Source organism: Podarcis cretensis (genome assembly GCF_951804945.1).
Source record: "Podarcis cretensis genome assembly, chromosome: 14".
NCBI lineage: Eukaryota > Metazoa > Chordata > Lepidosauria > Squamata > Lacertidae > Podarcis > Podarcis cretensis.
The window spans coordinates 25,379,627-25,406,486 of NC_137183.1; the positions used below are offsets into that span (position 1 = coordinate 25,379,627).

At 44.6% G+C, this 26,860-nt stretch overlaps 1 protein-coding gene and 1 long non-coding RNA gene across 3 annotated transcripts in view; both read right to left on the minus strand.

The window, feature by feature from the left end:
* LOC307203549 overlaps positions 1–26,860 on the minus strand; it is a 309,517-nt gene that overhangs the window by 32,046 nt on the left and 250,611 nt on the right. The gene's annotated exons all lie outside the window — the stretch shown is intronic.
* Positions 1–26,860, minus strand: part of MCTP2 (multiple C2 and transmembrane domain containing 2) — a 116,143-nt gene that overhangs the window by 32,046 nt on the left and 57,237 nt on the right. For both annotated transcript variants that reach the window (XM_079954235.1, XM_079954236.1), the window contains exons 13-17: positions 24,816–24,918; positions 24,041–24,143; positions 18,400–18,501; positions 18,064–18,138; positions 16,452–16,571 (exon numbers count right to left, since the gene is read on the minus strand). In XM_079954235.1, the coding sequence (XP_079810361.1) occupies positions 16,452–16,571; positions 18,064–18,138; positions 18,400–18,501; positions 24,041–24,143; positions 24,816–24,918 (503 nt within the window). The remainder of the gene's footprint in view (positions 1–16,451; positions 16,572–18,063; positions 18,139–18,399; positions 18,502–24,040; positions 24,144–24,815; positions 24,919–26,860) is intronic.

Below are 26,860 nucleotides of genomic sequence, written 5' to 3' on the forward strand. Positions count from 1 at the left end.
CGATCGAAAGGTCGGCGGTTCGAATCCCTGCGGCGGGGTGCGCTCCCGCTGCTCGGTCCCAGCGCCTGCCAACCTAGCAGTTCGAAAGCACCTCCGGGTGCAAGTAGATAAATAGGGACCGCTTACCAGCGGGAAGGTAAACGGCGTTTCCGTGTGCGGCTCTGGCTCTGGCTCTGGCTCTGGCCAGAGCAGCGATGTCACGCTGGCCACGTGACCCGGAAGTGTCTCCGGACAGCGCTGGCCCCTGGCCTCTTAAGTGAGATGGGCGCACAACCCCAGAGTCTGTCAAGACTGGCCCGTACGGGCAGGGGTACCTTTACCTTTTTAACAACTCTCAGAACCCTTAACAAACTACAACTCCCAAAATTCTTTGGGGGAAGCCATGTCTGCTTAAAGTGATACCACAGTTTTCTGAAATTATAGTGCAAACATGGCTCTAGATAAGGTCATGTGGCCTCCTTTGAGATTTAAGATTTTGGGGGTATTGTATGTTTTGTTTACTGTATAGGTCAAGTTTTTATTTGTATGTATAATTCTTATGTATATGTTTTGAGTTGCCCACAACCTGACCTTGGTTGCCATATGATTACTGATTTATCAGCTTCTCTATATGTCCTGAGGTGACACAAAAATATTAAAAAAGCATGATGGAGGTATATAAAATTAGGTATGATGTAGAGAAGGTGGATAAAGAACAGCTTTTCTCTCTCTAATAACACTAGAACTCGGGGACATCCAATGAAGATTCGGGATACTGGAAGATTCGGGACATTCAAAAGGAAGTCCTGCACACAGAACATTGTTAAACTATAAAATTTGCTCCCCCCAATTGGAATGGCCTTCAAAAAAAAAAAAAGGATTAGAAAAAGTTATGGGTGTGGGATTCAAAGAAAGAGAGGAGTTTTTTCTCCTTCCTAATACCAGAACATTGGCCCTTGTGACTCTCCATAGGCAACTCCCCTCTACAGCCACATAAATTTTCCCCAAGCAGTATCCGTATCCATCACCAGCCAGTGTGTAGAAACTATCCTGTTCTGCAAAGGGGAAAGGCATATTTGTTGCTCTGCCTCTGGACTCACCCACCCCTGGCATGTGGACCCTGGAAGGTTGCCCAGAAGAATATGTGGCCCTCAGGCTGAAAAAGGTTCCACACTGTGTGTCTTATGGGGCTGATGCGAACTGAAGCCCAACATCTAGAGGACATCATGTTGGCTGACCCTGAGTTTCAAGCGTACTTAGGAGAATATTCTCCCTCTATTTCTGCAAGACAATGAAGGTGATATATGAGAGACACCCAATATGTCTCCACCTTTGGGAAGCAGTCTAGGGGACTGCTTAACACTTGAGACTTTGTCTCATCAGGCAATGGCTTTTTCCACCTGCTTTGCCCCACCCCAGCCCTAGGAGCCTTCAGAATGGAGCTGTTGCCATGGGCATTATGTGTATGTGTCTTTTGATGAACTGAGTGGAATATTATGAATCATGGAGGTGGGGAGTGTGTGTGTGTGTGTGTGTGTGAATTTCCACAGTGCTTAGTTTGTTAGTCTGTTAATTGTTAATGCTGTTAATATTATTTTGTGGATTATGAGTGCTGTAGTGCTTTGTGAATCTCATAATATGACTTTTGTTGTGGTTGTGCTGTTTAACTTAATTTTTTAGTTGTTTTGTTAATGGTGTTTTATAGAAGGTGGTTGTTTTACAGATAATTTGTTCGTTGTTATACATGGTTTATGTTGTAATTGTGATGTTCTATTATGTTTTTGTTATTTATTGTTTGTGACTCGGGGAGTGAAAAGCGGCCTAGAAATATAATAAATTAAATTAAATTAATTTACCTCCCTGCTGTTTGCCTGCTCAAAGTCGTCATCAACAGCAGCTTTTCTCATAGACACAAGGACCCTGTACCATTTCCCTCTCCAGGTAGGAAAGCAGCTTATGAAAAGCAATTTTGAGCAGGAAAAAGTTGGAAGGGAAAGGGTTTAGCAGCCCTGCTCCTGCTGCTATTCCACTCCCCACTGCTGTATCTGATGCTCCTTTTCATTTAAAAGAAGCCATGGAGAAAGGCAGCTCACATTCATCCTTGCTTATTGTCTAGTCTGAACCAAAGTTAACCAAGACTGAAACACTACTTAGTATTCTGATTGTATGCACTTCCACAATCCTTTGCTTTGCTTGTCACATTATTATTTTTTCTCAACGGCATCTCTCCCCTTTTTTAAATTATGCAGGTGACCAATGTGATAATGAAACACTTTGGCACTGTTTTGATCCTTCAGATATAATGACAATTAGCACCATGCAGCATCTATCTTAATGCTTGCTCCATTTAATGAAATGCTTATCGTAGTAGAAGGAGTCTCACAGTTTTGGAGGGATCTATATATGAATGATTAAAAAGAAACTGGCCCATTTTTTTGTACACACACACAGACACCACTGCTCTGTTTCCAAGACTCAAGGACACTTGACAACAGTTCTACATTGTACAGGTGGGTCTGTGCACATTAAAGGGATAACACTGGAAAGAAGACATCATTGACTGGCATCAGAACATATGAAGCTACCTCATACTGAGAAAGACCACTGGCTACTGGTCCACAAATAATGAACTAAAACCAAGGAATTTCACAATTCACTAGAAGTAGCTTGAATCCAATCGCCAATGTTGGGCAACCCAATAGTTATGGTTGGACTACAGCTCCTACCATCTCTGACCATTGACCCTACTGGGTGGGTCTGATGGAAGTTTGACTCCAACCATCTCTGGAGGGCTACAGATTGCCCACACCTCCTTTAATTAATTGTGTTTATACCATTTGACACATCTTCCAAGGAACTCAGGGCATCCAACTCACCACTTCCAGGCCTGCCTGGGCAAACTTGTTATCATATAGTTTATTCCAGGGATAGAGAACTTGTGACCCTTCATATGTTGCTAGATGACAACTCCCAGACCATTGGCCATGACAGCTGGGGCTGATGAGCACTGGAGTTCAACAGCACCCAGAGAGTACCGTCTTATCCACCATGGCATTTTAGAGGCTTGGGTCTAAATGTACAAAGCTACCCCAGCTACGGAATCATCTCCTCAATAATACTTGTCTGGAACCAGCTTTGTTAACTTTTAGGCTCCATTAGGGGTACCTTTACCTTTAAGGTGTTTTTTTTAAAAAAATTTGCCTATAATTTTATTTATTGATATTGAGGATTTTACTGCTGTTTCTATGAGTTTGATGGGGTTTTTTCTCTTTTATGTTGCACATTGCTATTTTATCATTTGTTGCTTAATTTTACTATTCAAATCATATTTATATTGGGTTTTGTTTTCTCCATTCAATTGTAAACTGTCTTGGCAGGTTCTCAAAAGCTTGTCAGCATTTTAGTGCAGATTATTTCATTCACACACACACACACACACAGAGAGAGAGAGAGAGAGAGAGAGAGAGAGAGAGAGGCATGCAATTTTGCCCAATGTACATATTTTTAAATTATTATTATAAGCATTCCTGTGTACATTTATCTGTATTAGATACACTTTGGAGCGTATTGCCTGGTTGGAGAATTGCATTGCAAAATTCAAGGAAGTGAGAATTTTAAAGGATGGCTGCATGGCAGTTCACGTATTGTTTCAGGAAGTGCGAATTAGGTAGAGTCACAATATAAATGTGAGCTGAACCAAAATTCCCCACCCCACAATCCCACTTACAGGCTGAGCTCTCTGCATAATATCAGTATGAAGAACAATGCACAGTCCTTCCGGATCAGGTCCTGCTTAACCAGAGGTGCAGCGGCCAAGGGTTAAAGACTTGTTACTATTTCTGCAACAGGGTTCATGTCTCCAGCATCCTAGGGTTGGCCAATCAGCATGAAAGGTGGAGCCCTTTAGCCACTGAGAAGAAGCCGTCTCACCTTTTGTGCTGGTTGGAACCAAACACAGTGAAAAGAGGTGAGTCAGCCAGTGAGGATTGGCTCCTTGGGTCAATCTGGAGAAGGCAACCAGGAAAGAAGTTATCCCGTATGCTCCAGAGCTAAGCATTTAGGAACACAGGCAAAAACAAGGTCCTTCGGTTTCCAGAGAATAGTGTGGCAAGTTATGTCAAATACAATGAAACTTCAAAGCTTCAAAAGAAGATATCTGAGCACTCCAAATCATTTGCCCAGAAAATAGTTGATCTAGCTGAAAGTCAACCTGTGGAGAGCTGCAATGGTTGTTGCAACGCACCCATAAGTACAATTATTGTGTAATTATAAGATTGTTGTATAATCTTAAAAGGTTGTATAATGGTATGGCTATGAGAGCACTCAGCTGTGACAATTTCTGAATTTGCCACTACACTACTTGACTTGACTTAAAAGGGCCCAACTTCCTCGCCTATTGCAAAAGAGCAGAGTGGTTTCTTATCTTTCTGGGTCTTTTGCAGTTGAGTCCTCCAGGGAAGTTAGGGCCACATCCTGGCTCCCCGGGCTCATCTGATAGTAGGGTTTCTGTGTACCCTTCTCCTTCGGGTTATATGTATTATTTATTCTCTACACTCTCCTCCTCTACCTGATGAAGAGAACTCTTGGTCCCTGACAAAAACCCTGTCAAGCCTGCTCACTTTTTGTTTGTTTTGGTGCTTTGCTGATCGGTTGGCAAACCCACGCAGCCCCCCATCTATCAGAATTTCAGTAGTTGTGTGTTAACACAGCTCAAATAGCCTCACAGCTGAAGACGAAACGTGCATCCAGTTATCAAGATTTTGTACAAGTTGTACTGCAGATCAAGGCTGAAGCAACAGATAAGCAAACGGGGCTAGAAAATAACTTGGGGGTGGGGGAGAGACGAGAGAGCAATTCTGCTAGAATGAACCAGAAGCAATAACAACAAAAGGTGTAAGGGATATAATATTTTGGACTTTCCCCCCATTTGTGATTGTATATCGCCACCTACAGGAATTTCCCGCCTCTCCCCTCATTGAAAACTGTATAAAGATTATGGCTGATGCTTCTAGACTATTTCACAAAGTTATTTAACAGGGAACTCAATTGGAAGTGTGTGTGTGTGTGTGTGTGTGTGTGTGTGTGCAGTGTGTAAGGGCCAGGATTTCCCGCCAGACATAGAATGAAGCATTTTGACTAGGCCAGTTGTAATAAATGAACACTTCTTAGCATTGACTCAAGATTCATTTCAAGTGTTCAGAGCCTTTCATGTGAATTCCCTCAACAATGTGCTCACAACTAGCCCCAAATTGTGGTAGCAAATTATGTGGGGGTGGGGTGGAAGATGTTTATTTAACTTCATTAAATAAAAAAAATTAATTATTTTTTTTAAAAAAAAGAATTAAATTTATTAGTCTCTTGTCACCCAAAAGGTTTCCAAATGACTTGCCCTGGGAAAAAATACATTTTTTTCTGTCATCAACATAGGAATATGTACCGTATTTTTCGCCCTATAGGACGCACCGGCCCATAGGACGCACCTAGTTTTTTGGGGGGGAAATCAAGGAAAAAATTTTTATTTCCCCCCCAGGTTTGCAGAGCCATCCCCAAGCTAGAAGAGGGAAACGGAGTGCTCTGTCTCCCTCTTCTGCCTTCAGGGACAGCCTCTCTAGCCTCCGTGGGGCAGCGGCTTACCCCGCTGTCCCCCGTGCTTGTGGGGCTGGCGGGGGGGGGAGAAGCAAACTTGCTCCCCCCCCCCCGCCAGCCTCCAGATCAGGTCCGGGAACAGCGGGGTGGCGGCGCTCCGCCTCCCCGCTATCCCCCGGGCTTGTGGGGCTGGAGGGGGGGGAGAAGCAAGCTTGCTTCTCCCCCCCCTGCCAGTCTCCAGATCAGGTCCAGGAATAGCTGGGTGGCGGTGCTCCGCCTCCCCGCTATCCCCCGAGCTTGTGGGGCTGGAGATGGGGAGAAGCAAGCTTGCTTCTCCCCCCGCGAGCCTCCAGACCAGATCGGGGAATAGTGGGGTGGCAGCGCTGTGCCTCCCAGCTGTCCCCCGAGCTTGTGGGCTGCAGGCTGCTGCCTGCAAGCCTTGCGAGCCCGTGGGACCTCCCGCCGGCTTGCAAGGCTTGCGAATAGCTTTATGAAGCCTGCATTCGCCCCATAGGACGCACACACATTTCCCCTTCATTTTTGGAGGGGGAAAAGTGTGTCCTATAGGGCGAAAAATACGGTAGTTAACTGAGCTACATGGAACTTTTCCATCAGTTCTGTATAGTTAAGAAAAATAGGCCATAGTCCTGTTAAAGTGTACAGAAATTATTATGGAAATTCCTTTCTTGCAGAAGCCAGAATGAGTAATTCTCAGCCTTCTTGACTTTGCCAAGTTGGTGTCCCTCACCTGTTTGGAACTGCAGACTCCCATCAGCCCTGTCAGAGGTATCAAGTTGCCCCCAAGACTGAGGGGGCGCACACATGACATCACGTTGTCTGGAGGAGGATGAGAGATCTGGAGGAGCGGGCCACTGAAGCCGTGCCTCGCTCAGCTCTGTGCCCGGCCTCCTCTGGAGGACACTATGTTAACAAAGAAACAGAATCTGGCCTGTGTGAGCAGGTGGTGGGCTAACCCTTACTCGTAGGGTATCCATAGTGGGCTGCACTCCTCCAAGTCTCCCTCTTACTCTCTGTAAGTTTCCATGTGCATGCACACATACCACTTATAAGAACATAACAACAGCCTCCTGGATCAGACCAGTGGCCCATCTAGTCCAACATTCTGTTCTCACCATGGTCTGTGGGAAAGCCATAAGCTCCTGCTCCAAGCACAACAGCACCCTCACCCCCTGCAAGCTAGACTTGAGCACAACAGCAGTGCTCTGCTCACCTGCGATTCCTAGCCACTGGCATTCAAAGGCATAATGCCTCTGTTGCAGCTAGTAGCCCCTCATCGGGTTCTCCTCCATGAATCTGCCTAATCCTCTTTTAAAGCCATCCGAGATGATGACCATCACTACCTCCTGTGGGAATGAATCCCATGGTTTAAGTACACACTGCATAAAGAAGTACTATGTTTTATTTGTCCTGAAACTTCCAACATTCAGCATCATTGGATGTCCATGAGGAAAAGTGTTACGAGGGAGAAAACCCTTTTTCTACCCATTTTCTCGATGCCATGCATACTTATATAAACTTCTATCAAGTCACCTCTAACTCAGCTTCTCTCTAAACTTGTTGTTTAGTCGTGTCCGACTCTTTGTGACCCCATGGACCAGAGCACACCAGGCACGCCTGTCTTCCACTGCCTCACACAATTTGGTCAAACTCATGCTGGTAGCTTCGAGAACACTGTCCAACCATCTTGTCCTCTGTTGTCCCCTTCTCCTTGTGCCCTCAATCTTTCCCAACATCAGGGTCTTTTCCAGGGAGCACTCAGAGCTGATTTCCTTAAGAATGGATACGTTTGATCTTCTTGCAGTCCATGGGACTCTTAAGAGTCTCCTACAGCACCATAATTCAAAAGCATCAATTCTTTGGCAATCAGCCTTCTTTATGGTCCAGCTCTCACTTCCATACATCACTACTGGGAAAACCATAGCTTTAACTATACGGACCTTTGTTGGCAAGGTGATGTCCCTGCTTTTTAAGATGCTGTCTAGGTTTGTCATTGCTCTCTCTAAACTAGAAGGTCCCAAATGCTGCAACCTTTCCTCCTAGGGTGGACCCTCCACCCCCTTTATCATTTTGGTTGCCCTTTTCTGAATCCTTTCCAACTCTACTGTATACTTTTGAGTTGTGGCAACCAGAACTGTACACAGCATAATGAGGGACATGCTGATAGTTTATACAGAGAAGCCAACAAAATATTTGGTACTGGTAACAAAATATTGGAATATCAGTATCAGAAACATTCCTCCTCCTATGATGGCAGCAATTCTCATTGGCTAGGCTTGTAAGGGCTGATGGAAGTTGTAGTTCAACAATACCTGGAGGGACAATGATTGTGCACACCTGTCATAGAGCACTCTATCCCCCCCCCTCACATAGGGCATTCTGACCCTTATTTCCAAAGCTCTCGACAGTTTGCCTGCCTAATGCAGCCACACCACCACTTGGAAGTTCTGCCTTAGCTTTAAGGTTTTAATAAAGAGAGAGGGAAAGAAAGAGGGAGACCCTGGCTACCTCGTCATATATTAAGAACCCTCACCTAAAAGTGCTGGGACTTTCATGCACCCATAAGGATTTCCTCACAACCACTCCCACACTGCAGCCCCAAATATGATGAAAATGGGTGAGCCCAATTTTTTATCAAGTGGTTATCTGATTATCGAGAAACAAGTGGAATGATTTCCCAGGATGGAAAATGAACCACCACATAATGTTGTGTTGGAGGAAAATGTGTTGTCAGCCCTAACATCTGGTGGCCCAATGACAAGGAGGGAACCAAAATGCATCTCCTGACACAAAGCACAGGAAGAATGTAAGAAGAGCCCTGGCAGATCATAAGAACATATCCACAGCCTCCTGGATCAGGCCATTGACCCATCTAGTCCAGCATCCTTGTTCTCACAGTGGCCAACCAGATGCCTGTGGAGAGCCTGCAAGCAACAGCCACTCTCTCCACTCATGATTCCTGGCAAGTGGGATTCAGAGGCAATCCTGAGATACATGGTCTGACTTGGCACACAGCTGTTTCCCATGTCCTAAATCAGCCTCTCCCATGGGAGATGCAATAGCCCATAAGAACACAGGAAGAGTGATGCTGGACCAGGCCAAAGGCCCAATTAGTGCAACATCCTGTTCTCAGAGTAGCCAACCAGATGCCTCTGGGATTCCTGCAAGCAAGACCTGAGTCCTCTCCACACCTGTTATTCTCAGAAAGTGATACTCAGGAGCCTACAGCTGCCAATGGTGGAGGTAAAACATAGCCATCATGGCTAGTATTCCCCATCCATTCTTGTAATATAGAAGCTCTCCTCACTGCCACCACAAACATCAATAGGCATTTTATGGGTATTAAAATAAAGAGATGCAGTACATAAAAATAAATTCTGGCAACTATGGTGAGTAAAAAAAACACAAAACAATTCAAGGCGAGTGAAAAACAGCTCACAGACAGCACTGAGCCACAGAGGTGGGTGAAGGGACCACGATGGGGGGTTTCTCTCTCCAGAAAACATCGGATCAGGCAGCTAAAATTATTGCCGCCGTTCTCTTGTAACTGTCACCTGTGGTGGGTATAATTACAGGTTACTGCCGCCAGCACGCCCACCTCATATGGCAGTAAAAAGGACCCACTGCTTGCCAAGCCCAGGCGCACAATGGAGAAGACGCACCATCTAACTGAGTCCAAAAAAGAGAACAGCCAGGGAGACTAATAAAAATGACAGCTTAGAAACAAAAGTGATAAAGCTCTGAAGCTTCGGAAACCAACCAACACACACACACACACACGCAAGCTAGCTAGTTGGCAATGTAAGTACTGAGCTCAGTTCTCTGACAGTTCAGGGCAATGCAAGCAGTTTGAATTGTCTCCTTGTTTCCTTTCTGCTGGGTTTGGGTTTTTTAGTTCTTCCTTCCTGCTGTAAAATGCTTGCACAAGTTATTAAGAGCCAGGAGGGTGGACCAAATCAGCAAAACAAAATGAAAGGCAGGACTAGCAAGCCACGAAGAGTATTCAAAATGGAACAAAGGTTAGCTTTGGAAAGGCTGTATCTCAGTGGTAGATCATCTGCTTTGCATGAAGAAGGTTCAGTCTCTGACATCTCCATGTTCTCTGCATGAAACTTTGAAAAGGCACTGCCGGTCAGTGTAGACCATGGGTAGGCAAACTGAGGGACAGTGGAGCGGCCCCCTGCTGAAAACTTTTGCTGACCCCTGCTGTAGACAATACTGAGGTAGTTGGATCAAAAGCATCACTCCATGTTTCTAAAAGCACCTTATTGCTCTCTCTTCCCAAGCACCACAGCATCAATGCGCAAAAATAAAGGTATCCACCATTTGTGGCTCAGCACACTTGAGAGATCATGGGTGGCCAGTGTGGAACACTAGATAAATATGAAAAGCCTGATCCAGCAGGCTCTCCTTGTGTTCTTATGGGTAAGTTGCAATGTTCAGAGCAGCAAAAATATGACATATATAGGATCTGTACCACTTGTGTGGCCCACCCAAGCTACAACTCTGCATGCACAGAAAATATAAATATGTTCATTGGAGGCACCACTTTGTCATGGGAGACAGAACTAGACCTGCCTCCCCCTCCAAATCCTGTCCAGCCAGAACCTGGAGATCATCTACCTCCCCAAACTTTGGTGATGCTCACCAGAGGGGAGGGAGGAGCCAGGACTTCAGCCCCCACCAGAGGAGAAGGGGACCACCGCCTTCCCACTCTGCTCCTGTGTTGTAGCCTCCCTCTCCCATTCCTCCTCACCTTCCACCAGAGTCTGCCCTCCTGGGTATTACCCAAAGGGGCTGAGACACTCGTGACAGCATGCAAAATAATGGGGGATGACCATATGTTTGTAATGGGGAGAAGGGCTATAATTTATCAAATAGGAAGAGATGTACATCAGAGGCCATGTACACAGACCATGACAGACATATAAAGCTTTTTCATATGATACTTATGAAGAGCCCTGCTAAGGGTCCAGCATCCCACAATGCTATGGTTTCCCACAATGCCTATGGGAATCCCACAAACAGATGCCTATGGGAAGCCCACAAGGTGATAGCAGTTGAATGGTGGGGTACTAGTTAGTGTCAGAGACTGGCTAAATGAGGAAGATTGATTGGTGGGAGTTGGGTGGGCTCCGAAGACTTAGATACCAGATTCTGGTGGTGGGAGACTGAAGAGAAATCTGCAGAAGAGACAAGCTGGGAGGTGGGTTGAGTGATCAAAGGGGGGTCATGAGAAGGAGGCCTTTCCAGGACACAGTTAGAGGCCGAAAGTCACAGCATGAGCACAGACTGTCCCAGTCCTGCTGACTCTCCTCCCCCTCTGACACCCCGTTCGAGGAGAGACTTGCACATTTGCTGAGCAACAGATCAGGCAGGCCCAGAGGAGGAGCTCACCCCATCAATGCAGGTTTCCTCTGCTTGGGAAGGATCCAGACTGAAAGGCTAGAAGGAGAGGGTGCAGCTAGTGGTCAGTTTCAGTAACATCTCAGCTGGAGGACTCTGCTGCATTGTTATGTTCTGTTAATAAAGAGCTAATTGCATTCTGTGCCTCCCATGTGTGTGCCTGCCCTGTGTTTGACCTGGCTCGCTGACGGCTCCTTGACAGTTAGAGTGCTGGACTAGGACCTGAGAGACCAGGGTTCAAATCCTCACTCTGCCATGAAGCTCACTGGGGAACATCAGGCCAGTCACTGCCTCTCAGTCGAGCTCACAGGGTTATTGTGGGTTAAATGAGGGAAAGAACCATGTGTGCCATATCTTGAGCCCCTTGGAGAAAAACGTGGGACATAAACGCCATAAATAAATAGTGTTCTGCCATAGGTGACCCCACTGTAACTGGTAGTCAGTAGCATGTTGCCTCTGAACTGAGAGGTTTTATATGTGGTCAATAGTGATGGCCTTTTCCCTAAACTAAATGTAAAGGTAAAGGGACCCGTGACCATTAGGTCCAGTTGTGGCCGTCTCTGGGGTTGCGGCGCTCATTTCGCTTTATTGGCCAAGGGACCCGGCGTACAGCTTCCAGGTCATGTGGCCAGCAATGACTAAGCCGCTTCTGGTGAACCAGAACAGTGCACGGAAACACTGTTTACCTTCCCGTCGGAGCGGTACCTATTTATCTACATGCACTTTGACGTGCTTTCAAACTGATAGGTTGGCAGGAGCAGGGACCGAGCAACGGGAGCTCACCCCGTTGCAGGGATTCGAACCTCCGACCTTCTGATCGGCAAGTCGTAGGCTCTGTGGTTTAACCCACAGCGCCACCCACATCTCTCTTTCCCTAAACTAAAAAGTCCCAAATGCCGCAACTTTTCCACATAGCAGAGTTAGTCCATCCCCTTGAACATTGCCCTTTTCTAAACTTTTCCAATTCTACAGGGGGGTTTTTTCGAGGTGAGGTGACCAAGTCTATTTTAGGTGATGAACATGATTTTTATTTTGTTTTGTGAGAGTAGGAAATAAAGAAGTCTGCTACCAGATGGTGCCCTCTGATTTCACGTTTAGAATTCAGTTGGACTGGTAAAAAAAAAAAAAAAATCTTTGACTTAGTTCAAAATTGGTGATGGGAATATGTCCTCCATCTGAGGGCCCCACCCTCAATATCTGCTATCTGAGGTGGCTGCCTAATGGTAGAGCTATCACTGTAGAAAACTCACATTGGTTCTCTCTATTTACCCTCCTGCATCATCAAGGCTGGTGAGGCCGCTTAAGCCTTCATTCAAGAAAGGCATATTTCATAAGAAAAAGCCCCAGCTTGCATACAAACTTGTCTGTACAGACTTTTAAAGGGCTGGAGTAAGGGTGGAGGAGAGACAGTCGAATACAACGTCCTTTTAATTTCCCTCATATTACAGTAATTGCATTAAGAAAACTGTAATTTCATTAAATGGCATAATTACCATTAATACTTGGCAAACTGTCAATAGAAGGGGTAATTATTCCAGAGAAAAAATTATAAGCAGAATGTGCAACGATGCATAATTCCTCACAACAGCAATTCAACGCTTAAAATTTACCTTTAAAATGTTTTTAAAATATGTATTACCCAGTGGTAGCAATTAGCTCCATGTGGCAGGCGTAACTTTCAGGACCAAAAATCTGCAGAGGGAGCTTTTCAGCAGAGATTTAGAAGGCAATTCAAAGCAACTTCCCAAACACTATTAAAAGGAGGAATCTTGGAATATGTTTCACTTTGCAATCATTAGGAGAAGCGCACACAAAAATGTGTATAAATTTTCATGCACTTTTGGGGTTTTTTAAAGAAAAGTTTGCAAACTTAAACAGGAATGCAACAGACTGAACTTTTTGCATTGGATCAGATTGTTATTACATGTGTGATCTTTGCTGTCTATTTACCGTATTTTTCGCCCTATAGGACGCACTTTTTCCCCTCCAAAAATGAAGGGGAAATCTGTGTGCGTCCTATGGGGTGAATGCAAGCTTTCACTGAAGCTTGGAGAGCGAGAGGGGTCGGTGAGCACCGACCCCTCTCGCTCTCCAGGCTTCAGGAAGCTATCAGCAAGCCTGGGGAGCCCGCGGGAGTTCCTGCAGGGCTCCCTAGCCTGCGGATAGCAGCCCGAAGCACCTACTACTACTAGCACCTACTACGGTAGGTGCATTTTTAAAAGCTTGGGCTTCCCCCACCCAGCCCCGCGGCTGGGGGGGGAATAAAAAAAAATTATTTATTTTCCCCCCCAAAAAACTAGGTGCGTCCTATGGGCCGGTGCGTCCTATAGGGCAAAAAATACGGTAGTTGTTTCTTCAGCTTGTAAACTGCCTTGGGTATAGTAACACAGAAAGGCGGCATACAAATTGAAAGTGAAATGAAAATGAGCTCATGATTGGGGAAAATGAGAAATCGAGAGAAACTGAAAATTTACAGGTTCGGCCATCCCTAGATCCTAGTCATGTACCTGCCCACCACCATACTAGCCAGCTGTTTCCATCAGAAGACAGAAAGCATCCTTACAAAAACAACTAAACATTAATATATGATCTATTAAAACAAAGAGATCATGAAAACGTATATGGAATTGTTTTTAATTGTTTTGTCATTGAGGCTCTTAACTGCGAGATTGCTTCAAGATATTTTGTGGGGTGAGACTCCTAAATGAAATCATATAAATTAAATATATGAATTTGTGTGCTTGTGTGTGTGTGTGTGTGTGTGTGTGTGCGTGCGTGTGTGTGTGGATGAGAGCGGAGGGTGTGGATTTGAAGTCACAATTGAAAAAAACAACAGTGGGATTTTGGCTGCTGGGACTTGCTGATGAGACTCTTTCCTATTTTTATTTTCAACCAATATAGGCTAAAGAGTGAGAGAACCACCAAAGATGATGAGAATCAGGGCAGAATTATTTCCTGCATAGTTCTGTCAAGTGGCACACCCAAGAGCTGCTAGGGTGTAACCAAACCGTTAATTTAAAGAAAACGAGGCTTTGCAGAAACTCAGAGATGGAACGGAAAAGGTCTATCAACATATCCTGACAAATCAGCCCAGAATCATATCCACCCACTAAGGGCAGGTCACAATTTAGGACCAGAACACAAACTTCTGCAAAATGAGCAAGTGACTCTGAATCAAGACTGAGAATTTATTTCAATAACACACCAAGATAATTTTATCAGTGGTGAACCATATACAGTTAAGTAATATGAATAATAATTATTAAAAAAAGGACAGTGCTGAATTCTCTCTTGTTCTACTGCAGGGGTGAGGAACCCCATTCAGCACAAAGGGTGAGAAGTCTTCTTCTCCATATCTAAAAAGTGCCCCTTTCAGGCTGACTGGGGGGTTCCAGGACACTGCAAAAAAGGGTCTTGCTGCAGAAATAGTAATGGGTCTGTGACTGTCAGGGACTGGACTGAGGAGGAATGGTGAGGACCACCGACCCCTTCCTGAACCTTCCCAAGAACAGGAGGACAGTGTTGATTTAGAATAGTGGTTTGCAAAAGGTCATAGTTCAGAGGCTGCAGAGGGGAAGAGCTAGGAAATATTGGGAGAGTAGCAGGAAGAAAAAGCACCAGGGGAGAGACAGCTGACAGACTCAGTGTCTTTGGAAAGCATTTCTGAACCCCCCTCCAGGACCGGACGTGCATTGAGAGTAGTAGAACAGAAAGCTCAGAGGCAAAAAGCACAGGTCAGCTAGCGCAGGGATGAAGTAGAAGAGGAGAGACAGAGGGATGGAACTTTACTTGGAGCTACGCCATTATCTGAGAGTCCGTCTCTCTCTGTGAATTTTGAATAAAATAGCATGGTAAGAACTTTTTGTTTTCCCATTGCTGGCTGCCAGCCGCGAGGGAGGGGGAGCCTGACAGTGACCCCGCTTCCCCCGTGCAACCGCATACTGCTAAACCCCTGACTGCGACACTTCCCAGGCCGTGCTCCCCAGACTCACAAACCCTCTCTGACCCAGCTCTTAGACTTCCTTCTGTCATTTTACCTGGCTAGAATGTGTCCAAGTGTGGTAACACCTCTTGTTTGCCTGGGTGAGGGATGGATAGAGATGATTGTGCCTGGTCATACTCTCTTTTCCCACACCGAGCCCCGGTATGTGGTCCTCATGAGGAAATGCATCCCTTGGAATGGAAAGGGCTCCCCACTGCTGCCTTAGTACTTTATACTATACAAAGGCATATATATATCAAATCTGTTGCTCGTATTAGGCAACGTCCATCACTGAAACATACCCTCTGCCTCAGAAGGTTACCCACAAGGGAATGTGACCTTCAGGCTGAAAAGGGTCCCATCACCGCTTCCATAACATGGTATTGGTGTCACAGCACAGTGCAGCTAATCAGATTTGGTGACATGACAACCTTGTTAAGAGCAAACAGAAGACTACCTCTCACTGACTTGGTCAATGGCTGCTGCAGGTAGGGGCTCATAGGCAAAGCTATCACATTAGGGCCAAGTGCAGGCAAGATATTTGTCTATGATGTGTGACTATGTGCAAAGATTTCAGTGTGTTTGTGTACGTATATTATGTAAGGCCGCACACCAGATTCTGTAACAAAATGCAATTTTGTTGCTTGCATACAAATAAATAATCAGATTTACCTTTTCCTGATTGTTCTGCACAACTTGGGAAAGGCCAGCTGCTATATGGATGTTGGTAGACCCATCCCCAAATATTGACAATCTACCAGACACTGCCCACACAATTTCTAGTTCTTACGGCTGCAAATATCCATTTGGAACTTGTGGTTTTGAATATATGTTATCAGGACATTTGATTCTGCACCTAATACTAGATTTTGTAGCAGGATTTATATGCTTGCCTGGAAATGTAATGTAAACTTTACCCTAGAGTTAATGGTGACTACTCTTCCATTGCCAAGAAAGGGGACAGATTTGCAAATAATTTGCACATGCTAGTTTATATGCATATATCCCAATGTAGGGAGAATGGTTTTTATCCAACTGAGTTTGACTCACAGTAGACCAATTAAAATTAATGAGTATATCTAATTTAGGCCCCTTGATTTCAATAGGTTTACTCTAAGTAAAATGTCATTGGATGCAACCCAATTTCTATAATTTGAACAGAGATTTTGCCACAGTGGGAAAGAATGTGACCAGGAGACCTGTTTGCTCCCTCAGTCTGCTTTCCAAATGCTGTTAACTGAGGGTGGGGGACAAATTCTAAGCCCAAGCTCTTCCTCCCTATGGTTCTTTATCTCCAAATTAGACTTAGACCTCCAAATAGAGGTGCAATTTAACTCCACATGGCTCTCTGAAATATAAATAACCCATTCCTCCAGACACATACACAGCCCATCATAACAAGGAGCATTTCACAGTCATCTACTGAGAAAAGTCATTTATGAGAACACATTTAATTCTGTGAGAAGGCTTAGCCACTTACCACAAATGCTATCACACTCCTGACGGGAGATTCCCACAGAAAGCAGCTTTGGAGAAACTGTATCATGTTCCATATTGCCATAGTGATTCTTTTCACACGGTCAACGTTCCTTGACAAGATCTGGTGAGCATGAGGTGGGAGGGAAAAGAAGATTCAAAACAAGGAGGACTTGAAAAACAAAACAAAAAGGAACAGGGGCATGGTAAAAAAATTCTAAATAAATAAATAAAGCAAGCTCTTGCATATCTATCTAACCTTTCTGCCTGTGGAAATGCCCTCTCTAGTTAAGCCTGTGTGCTTGGAATGCGTCAACAAATCTCTTTATTCCTCCCTGACTATTCCACCAACGCTAAAGGACAAAATGATAGGAGACAAATATTGAAGGGAGGCAGGTAGCCACAGCAGGACGATCACTGGCTGGGAGGTAGGTACCAACGTTAGCCTCCCCAGCCCTTTGCCACCGCACCATTAAAACAGCAGCCTGATGTAGAGGCAAGTTTTGGCTACCCAGAGGCAGAGCTACCTGCTCCGGCACCCGGAGTGGCGCAGGGGTGGGGCTAGCCAGCCCATGAGCATCCCTAGCTGCCCGCCACCTCCGTGGCGAGCATCGGGGGGCGCTAGCCTCCCACTGCCCATGGCGAGTGTCCAGGGGGCATGGCAAGCATGGGGGTGTGCCAATGTCGCCCCTCCCGGGATGACACCCAGAGCGGGCCACACCCCCTGTAACCCCCTTCCTCCGCCAGTGTGGCCACCTAGCCTGACTTGTGAAGAGTAAAAACTTTGCCACAGCTGTAGCTGATTTCAGGGGCAGAGGGCATGGTATTTATTTGGAAGCGATTGTGGATGGTGAGTTAACACCAAATGAGCTGTTCGAGAGAGGAGGTCACAGTTTTGGGTCTCGCCTTTGGCATGCGATGAGGCTGAGGGAACTCCCCGTGGCAACTGGCTGTTGACTTGCTCCTAGGTCAGAGACTGGAGCATGTAATGCATGTAAGTGAGTTAACCCAATCTGCAAGTGAGAGGTGGATTTCTGGGGAGCCACATCTGTAGTAAGAGCCTGAATGCAGATTCAGGACAACTGGTGAGTTTTTGATGATTTTGCTATTTTATATTGTTTTGATTGTTTTAGTGCATTTATTGCAGCTCTCTTTCGTATCAATAGGCTGTGCAACTGTCTGGGAGCCCTTAGACCAAAAGCAGTCTATGTACAGTGGTACCTCGGGCTACAGACGCTTCAAGTTACAAACACTTCAGGTTACAGACTCCGCTAACCCGGAAGTAGTACCTCGGGTTAAGAACTTTGCTTCAGGATGAGAACAGAAATCACGCCGTGGCAGCATGGCGGCAGCGGGAGGCCCCATTAGCTAAAGTGGTACCTCAGGTTAAGAACGGTTTCAGGTTAAGAATGGACCTCCAGAATAAATTAAGTTCGTAACCAGAGGTACCACTGTATATCTGAAACAAACTAAAGAGTTCCAATTTGGAACTCTCCTTATGTTTAAAACAAAACCTTCATGTTCTGTGGCCACAAACTATTGTTCCTTATGTACAAAATTTAGTTAAAACCACAACAAAAAAGTCAAAGACAATCCCAGCTGAGAGACAAACATACCTTCTTTGAAAACTTGCGGTTGTCTTCCAGAAACCGCCTTTCGCGTGGAAAAAAGGTTCTGATACTGGCTTTTACCTTTGAAAGAATATAAATAATTGCATGACTTTGGTGTTTATGTTCAGATGCTCCATCTTGGTTTGGTACTTCAGCAACCAACTCTTTTAACCCATCCAACTTGTGAAGATTAATAGATCTCCTAGCACCAAACTCCCCTAACCATTTTATCCAGACAACAAGCCTGCGAGGTAGGCCGGCTCATTGGCAGAGTATCTGCTCTGGAAGGCAGCTCCCTATGTTCCTAGGAAAAGGGCGATTCTCTGAAGCCATTCAACTTACAGGATTAAATAGAACATCCAGCTCCAAGTAGATGACACCTTTTGAGGGAAGTTCCAGGTCTTTGTTCTTCAGTGTGTAGCAACTTTGCTCACCATTTCTAATCTGCAAATTGAAAGAAATAAAAAAAAAAAATGAGAAAAAGATAAGAATCTCAACTGAATATCACTGAGTGCGCTTCAGTTTTCACAGCAATGCTATAGGGCCCACACTGGAGAGACAGTGCTTTTGTTTTATATGCAAGCAGAGCATGAGCAGAGGCAAAGAGATTCCCATAGAGCATCCTGCATGAGCATCCTTCATCCTAAGGTGCTATGCGTGCATCCAACTCATAAGCCTCTGAGTGCTGCTCATCACCACAATGGGGTGAATGCTGGCTGAGAGAAGAGGGAAAGTCCAATTCCTATTTAATAAACAGATTAAATGCCAGCTTTGGGGCTTCTGCACCTCATTCTGCTACAGGCATCAGTTCAACGGCTAAAGAGTACTCTGCTTGAATTTCTCTTAAACTGGAGAGATCATGCCCTAAAAGAGCGTAATTGGCTAAGAAAACAAAAGCAGAGATTTAAAATATCAGGGTCCAGCTTCACATTAGGGGTATTATTCTTTACTGAAGCAAGTCTAAAACATAACACAGAGCCAACAAGCAAAACACACTCCAGAACCCCATCAGCCAGTAGGGAATCATTCGCTCCAGTTATTTACAATTTTAAATAGTTATTTTCCTTCCAAATAGCAATAGGCTGTTTGGCTGGACAACTGATGAAGCAAAGTTACTACCAAAAAACCCATAAATTCAATGATGAATTTAGGAAAGCCATCATCTCTCAGTCTCCGAACACCCTACCTCCTCTGTCTCTGCAATACTGAAACCATCCTTGCAAGATTGCTGTAGATATGGAATGTGAAGCATGTGGAATATTTAAAATGCTGAAGACCACTGTACAATACCTTCCAACTGTTTCTGATACAAAACCAGAAAATGTGTCTTCCAGGACACACTCCCAGGCTTGTGCACCTTGCTCTGGCCCCCCAAAAGCACTTTTGGGGAGCCAGATATTATGTGGTGTCCAGAAACATGCAGTTCTGGGTGCTATGCATGATCACAGCCCCTTTTTCAGGATGAAAACAAGGTGCGAGAGAGATCGTGAGATTGTGATGGACAAAATGGCCGCCGAGATCTCATATGAAGAAACAGGATGTCTTGTTTTCTCCCCACAGAACTTGGAAAGTATACACTGTGTTGAGACTTCCAAGCTCCATCGAATACCATGGCCTATGGTCCTAGAAGATATCAAAAATCAGCCAACTATATGCCAGATTTCCCAAGGGAGGCTCACTTGGTGCCTACGTTACATATCTTTAGTTGCCAGGAAAGAAACAGTGAGTCTTGTTAGGGGGCTTTTATTCCCTCACACAGCTACAATTCCCAAAGTTCCCCATGAAGAGGGATTGATAGTTCAGCTACTCTGGAAATTGTAGCTCTCTGAGGGGTGCAGGTAGGCCTTCTTTCCCCACCCGGAACTCACCACAACCTCTCAGGTGGGCGCCATTGCCATTCTAAAAGAACAGAGGAGGTATTCAGTGGTGAGAAGGGTATCATAGCCCTTTAAATGTATGGTGTGAATGTGGCCAAAGAAACTAGACGAAATAGTTTGGAATTTTCTCACATCGCAGACACACAAGGAGAGACTTCTCCTCCCCTCCCGCTGCCTCCTCTTGCCTGCCTTGTTATGCAAATCCTGAGGGACACTTGACAAATGTCTATAAAATCAAGGAGGGGGTGTGGAATCAGAATCTAACATCTTCTCACTGTCATCTCACACAGCCGGCTGCCTCTCGCATAGACCATTTGGCAGGCGCCTGCTCTCCAGGAGACCAGCTGCTCACACCGCTCCTGTCCAGTAACATCAGGGATACGAGGACTCAGGGAGAAATTAACAGAGTCATCAAAAATTGAATAAAAGATGTTAAGGAGTTGTTCCTTCCCTGTAAACATCAAACGGCCCGTCACATGATGCAGGCTGTTAAAAAAAAAAAGTCTGAGCAAGCATTGAGCAGCTATAGCCTGTACAGAAGGGGCTTAATGCAGTCCCAAAGTCAAGGACATTGTGAAAAAGGGGGCGCTGGTGCTGTGTTCAAGGTCGAAAGAGAAATATGAAGCTTGACTGTTAGAATCCAATACTAAGAATTTGTCAAAAATGTATAACTTGCTGTTGAAATGGAATACACAAGATGAAACGGTTAAGTCAGCCATGATTAAGTGGGCACAAGATATTGGTCATAACATTATGTTTGCTGACTGGGAAAGGTTGTGGACCACCGGTATGAAATTTACGGCATGTAATGCCTTGAGAGAGAATATTATGAAAATGATATATAGGTGGTACATGACCCCAGTCAAGCTGGCAAAAATCTATCATTTGCCTGATAATAAATGCTGGAAATGTAAGGAAAGTGAAGGTACATTTTTTCACCTTTGGTGGACGTGCCCAAAGATTAAGGCTTTCTGGGAGATGATATATAATGAATTGAAAAAGGTATTTAAATATACCTTCTTGAAGAAACCAGAAGCTTTCCTCTTGGGTATGGTCGGCCAACTGGTGTTAAAGAAGGATAGAACTTTTTTTATGTATGCAACAACAGCAGCAAGAATACTCATCGCAAAGTATTGGAAGACACAAGATCTACCCACCTTGGAAGAGTGGCAGTTGAAGATGATAGACTACATGGGACTAGCAGAGATGACTGGCAGAATCCGGGACCAGGGAAAAGAGACGGCGGAAGAAGAATGGAAGAAATTTAAGGACTATCTTTGGAAACACTGTAAAATTAATGAGTGCTAGAATGACGTGGGTTCAGAAATTAAGTGGTTTTCAGCGGTATTGACTAAGAAAAAAGAAAGGAAAAGTGAAAATTACCTTGAAAATAAGGGAGAGGATTTGTTGAATTGATAATACAGAAATTGGAATACAGAAGGGGGAGGTATGAGGAGGTCGGGGAAGTTAGGTACATGAAAATAAGGGATTGAAATTATACTTGTTTGTTTGTTGTTTGTTTTGTGTTTTTTATTGATGTGTTTTCTTTTTGTGTAATATTTGAAAATTTAATAAATACCTTTAAAAAAAAAAGAGAGAGAAATATGAAGCTTGGAAGTGATAAAACTACCGTTCTAATCTAAAAAAATTAAGGCTTGCATCCAACCAAGGTACTATACGTATTGTTGAGGAAACCCCAATCTCCATGCAGCAAGAGACTTCAAGGGTACCTGTACGTAACCAGGGTTCAGTTTTCCTAGAATGAAGGTCAACAGAGACTGTATCTATAGGACATATGGTTTTATTTACACATATATGCAATCCAAGCATAGGATGGGGGGGGGGCCCTCAGCATTTACACCCCGGCAGATTTTGCTTTCCCACTGGGGTGAAGCCTTAAGTCACAACACAGAGCATCAGTCAAAACTCCCTCACACAGACCCCCTTAGTGTATTGTTCTCCATTCTAGGATGATGCGGCCTCCAGCCAGGTAAGGTAGGGGAAAGTCCATCTGTTTGTCTCTATGGCAACAGGACAACTCTTCAGATATGCAAGTGATAGTACTTAACTGGCCAGCTAAGGCCATTATCTTTCAAAGCAACTAGTCTGACCAGTTCAGCATGTTTCCACTTATAGATTCTAACCTCATATACATAGGATCACAGATTTCAAAGGGACTCATGGGTATCATCGAGATGGACCCTCTCAAACCTATAACGTTATAAAGCAGTATCATAACACTTTAAACCGTCGTGGTTTCCACCCAAAGAAACTTGGAAACTGTAGCTTGATGAGAGTGCAGAATATTGTTAAGAGACTCCTATTCCCCCTATAGAGCTACAATTCCCAGAGTTCCCTGGGAAGATGGATTTACTGTTAAAGCACTCTGGTAATGCCAAATGCCCACCCCACCCCAAAAATACCCCTTGGCATCCCACCATAAACACCATCAAAGATAGGCAAGGCTAACTGCTGACCTAGCCTTTGCGTGTTCAGACACAGAAACCTCCCCCCTAAATAAATTCAAACTTGACTCAAATTTTTGGTTTGGTTTTTGGCAGAATTTGGGCCACAACTTTTTTGATTACAGAAAATGACTGGTTGCATAGGCTCTGGTTCGACTAGCTCCCTGCCATGCAGGTAGCGCTGATCCAGGGTTCCACCATAGGTCAGCCAAGGGTGAACACCTGGATAAGCACAAAGCCGGGGATGGGCTAACTCTGCCACCCAAATGTCCCCCTGGACTCAGCATGGGCACAACCCCCTCTCAGGGGTTGACCAAACCATCAAGTCCCTGGATTCCTTTAACGGAATACCCTTCACATAGGGATGGTAAGAGCATTCTCCCATCCCTATCACCTGAACCACAGCCTATCCGCAAACTTACAAGTTGTGACGATTTGCTACACAGCAGGCGAAACCCAAATGGCAACAGCCAATCAGCCAAGCAGAGGAAATTGCTGATGTGCCCCTGTCCCAACGACAGACAACACACGACAGCATAACAAGGTTAAGCGCAAGCCCTAAAGGTAGGGAGAGGTGGGCGGGTGTTTCAATGCATGAGCCAAAAGAGGAAGCTCTGGGTCATGTGCATGGTCATAAATAAGTCCCTCAAACCGTTTGGACTGCGTCCCATTGGCCAGATTGCACCCAGCTACGAGGGACCTACCAATCGGGTGTTGTGGTTGACCAATCATACCCACTCACAACACAGGGTGTCGGTCTCCAGGTCTCATGGCAATACGTGCCCTCTTTAAGGGAGGGCCCGATTTGTGGAACTGAATGCACATCTGTCATGCAAAATGCCACGAAAGGGAAGAAGGTGCCTTCAGAGGTATAGCGTGGGCGGGGTGAGGGAGTGGTCATTGCCCCAGGCACGGTTTCTTCAAGGGCGCATTTTGCTCCTCACACTGCCCCCGCCAACCCCACACTGCTTTGCGAGTCTGATTGCACACCCCAGCTTCGCAAAGCAGCATGGGGCTGGGAGGGCATCAGGAGGACACAACAGGCACACACCCTCCCAATCAGTCCAATCCAGACTGATTGGAAAATGCCTGCCTGTCCTGCTGTGTCCTCCTCATATTGCCCTCCATACCCTGCTTCCCCCCCCCAGCACAGCTGTGCACACCTGCCCTGGGCACCATGAGGACATGTTCCACCACACAATGAAAGGGAAGAACACTCATGACTTCTCTTTAAATATTAAGTCCATTTTCACTCATAAATTGGCAACAACAGGCACCTAAGAGAGTTCTGAAAACACCTGGAGAAAAATGTGTAGCAACTCATTTGGTACTACTCACCTGGAGTACAAAAAAATAAAGGTAAGAAAGAAGAGATAGCATAATATTATATTCCAAAGGGAAATCAAGCTGATGAGCCAATGTTATCTCCGTTCTCTTTCTCTCAATTAATCACAGTATTTGACTGAAAGGCTACCCCACTTGCAACATAAAGGACCATCATAAATACTGACTGAAGCTTATGAATCACAAAGCATTTTGTTCTTTTCAGCACAGTTCCTACATGCAACAGGCTAGGTAGCTATATCCCACTGAAACCATCAAGACAGGAGCAATAACGCAGAGCCGAAGAGAAAAACTCACAGACAGTAAAGGGATCGCAACTTTGCCCAGGAAATCGGGAGGCTTATCTCCATCTTCATCAAACACCGTCACTTCTAGAACATCGTGGATGTCTTTAACGGGGCTGGTGAGATTCACAGATACAAAGGAATGACAAAAGTCAAGATCTAAATGAACGTAATGTATGTCTATGTAAGAATTTAAAAGTTCACAAAAAAGAAGTCCATGGCAAGAGGCCAATAGAACATACAATAATAACCAAAATACCTTATGTGCTTTACAACATTGCAATGCAAACACAGTGTGCTATGTCACATAAATAATTTCTAAAACTTAAGAGGTGTATCTTTTCAGGAACCACTCTATTCCTGTAATGGTAATTTGTCTTAATTTGTTTGATATTCTGAGTTTTAAATTACTGTAGCACACTCCAAGCCCTGCTGGTTAAAGGTGGGGAATAGATAAAGGAGGGTTGCAAAAGATGTATTTTGAAAAAATGCATTTCGACTTAAACATTTTGACATCAGTGGCATCTAAGCTAAATAGCATCATTCTTTGCATGGCCTCAGTTAATTCTAATAATATATTGTGCTGCTGTAGTTCTAGAAAAAAAAATTATGCAGAACTCCTCTGCAATACAGAAATAGGCAAGCTTCCATGATTCTTGAATCAATGCTGATCTTAAATTGTCTTGATAAGTTCTGTGAACTGGTTTTAACCCTGCTCTATGGAATCTTTCAATGAAGGCTGGTGAATAACTACCTTAAAACAAAGTTTCAGATGCAAATCCACTTACAATGTGAAGACCTGGTTCCATTCTGGATTAAGGTTTTTGTAAACAGTGTAACTCTGAAGTCTGCCATTCCCCAGCTCCAACACACAAAAGGGGTCACTTTTGCCTGGGAAGGAAAGCCAGATATATAATTTGTTAGTGCATTATTTGACCACTGAAGAAAAACTTGCCAGTTATCTTGGTAAACTGCTTGACGACACTTTTCCTCATTTCAGAGCTTCCAATATAGCCTTTTCAGTAATGCATTTTTTTGCTTGAGTTGCAGGAATCGCATATTAGAAAACCTTTCAACTATTGAAAAGTTCTACTCAGCTAGCAGAGGGCTATGTGAGGGCAACTGGAAAATGACTCTGCTGCAGGGAAATAAGTTATTGCAAAACAAGAAAACAGCGCTGCGCAAATGGTATCCTTTCCTTGCAAAACTCGCTCATTTACTGCCCCAGCACGTTAAAGAGGCAGCATTTTCCTTACAACAGTCTGCTCAAAGTTGTGCTGTCGCTGTATGAATAATTTCTGTACTTATTGAAATGTTGTCGTTGCTGAAAAATGTTTTGCAACCTTATAATTTTAAAACAGGCTTTATCATGTTTAAATTGTGTACATTTGTTTTTATAAATCGAGTGGGGATCTATGTTAGATGAAAGGCAGCTTAGAAGTTGTGCAAACTAGTAGCAGCAGCTAAAATAAGTCTTGGGAACTCACGCCCAGGTCTAACTTTTAGAGCGCTATGGCTGTAGGTCATGAGTGGGGAATCTTTATCAGCCTTATGGGATGCATACCAGTGGTGGGTGGAGCCAGAGGCAAATGTGGGTGGAGCAACAGGTGCGACTCTACTTTGTATAGTACATTCGTAGCTTGGAAGTCGAACGGAATCCATTCCAAAAGTTTGTTCAGAAGCCCCATCGGACATTCAGCTTCCCAAAAAAATGTTCAAAAACCAGAACACTCACTTCCGGGTTTGTGGCATTTGGGAGCCAAAACGTCTGAGTTCCAGGGCGTTCAGGATCCAAGGTATGACTGCAGATTGCATTGTACTGTGCCCTGAACATACTATGCCCTGAACGTACTATGAAAAAATGAGAATCTCTTCTGCAGAGAAAGTGGAGGACAAATTCCAGCACAACAATATGTTTGCTAGCTTTCGTTCTGTGTTAATGTGTATATGAATCTTACTACACATACTATTGCCAGACTTTCCCTGACCCATAACACTGGGCCCTGGTTTACTGTGTGTGTGGGCCCCCTAAATCAGTTGTATTTGTTTTTATGTTTTCATACTGTTCTATTGATTGAAACCCATATTTGTTGTTTAGATGACTTGTTAGTATCCGCCTGTCTCAGGAGACCATGGAGGTGTGCCTTTGCGGGTGAAGTCAACCTGATGGAAGGTTGCAGTGCCTGCTGTGGCTGTAGAGGTCGATACGGGAAAGACATGTTTTGCTGCAGCTGAGGCAGGTGAAGGTGTCCAGTTGTGTTGATGCAAGCACACCATCGCATTTCTTCTCTTGTTTTTACATTGTACACCGTTTGCAATGCTTAATAATAATAATAATAATTTTTTATTTATACCCCGCCCTCCCTGGCCAGAGCCAGGCTCAGGGCAGCTAACGCCAGTAAAATTACAATAAAAACATAATAGGAAAAGAAAAAGAAACAATTTGAAATATGGGTTAAAATACAATTTAAAATGCAGCCTCATTTTAATAGTACATAGATCAAAACCATAAGGGGAGAGAAACATAAGGGTCAGATTGAGTCCAAACCAAAGGCCAGGAGGAACAGCTCTGTCTTGCAGGCCCTGCGGAAAGATGTCAAGTCCCGCAGGGCCCTAGTCTCTTGTGACAGTGTTCCACCAAGTTGGGGCCAGTACTGAAAAGGCCCTGGTCCTAGTTGAGACCAATCTAACCACCTTGCAGCTTGGGACCTCCAAAGAGTTGTCATTTGTGGACCTTAAGGTCCTCCGCGGGGCATACCAGGAGAGGCAGTCCCATAGGTACGTGTGTCCTAGGCCGCATAGGGCTTTAAAGGTCAAAACCAGCACTTAAAAC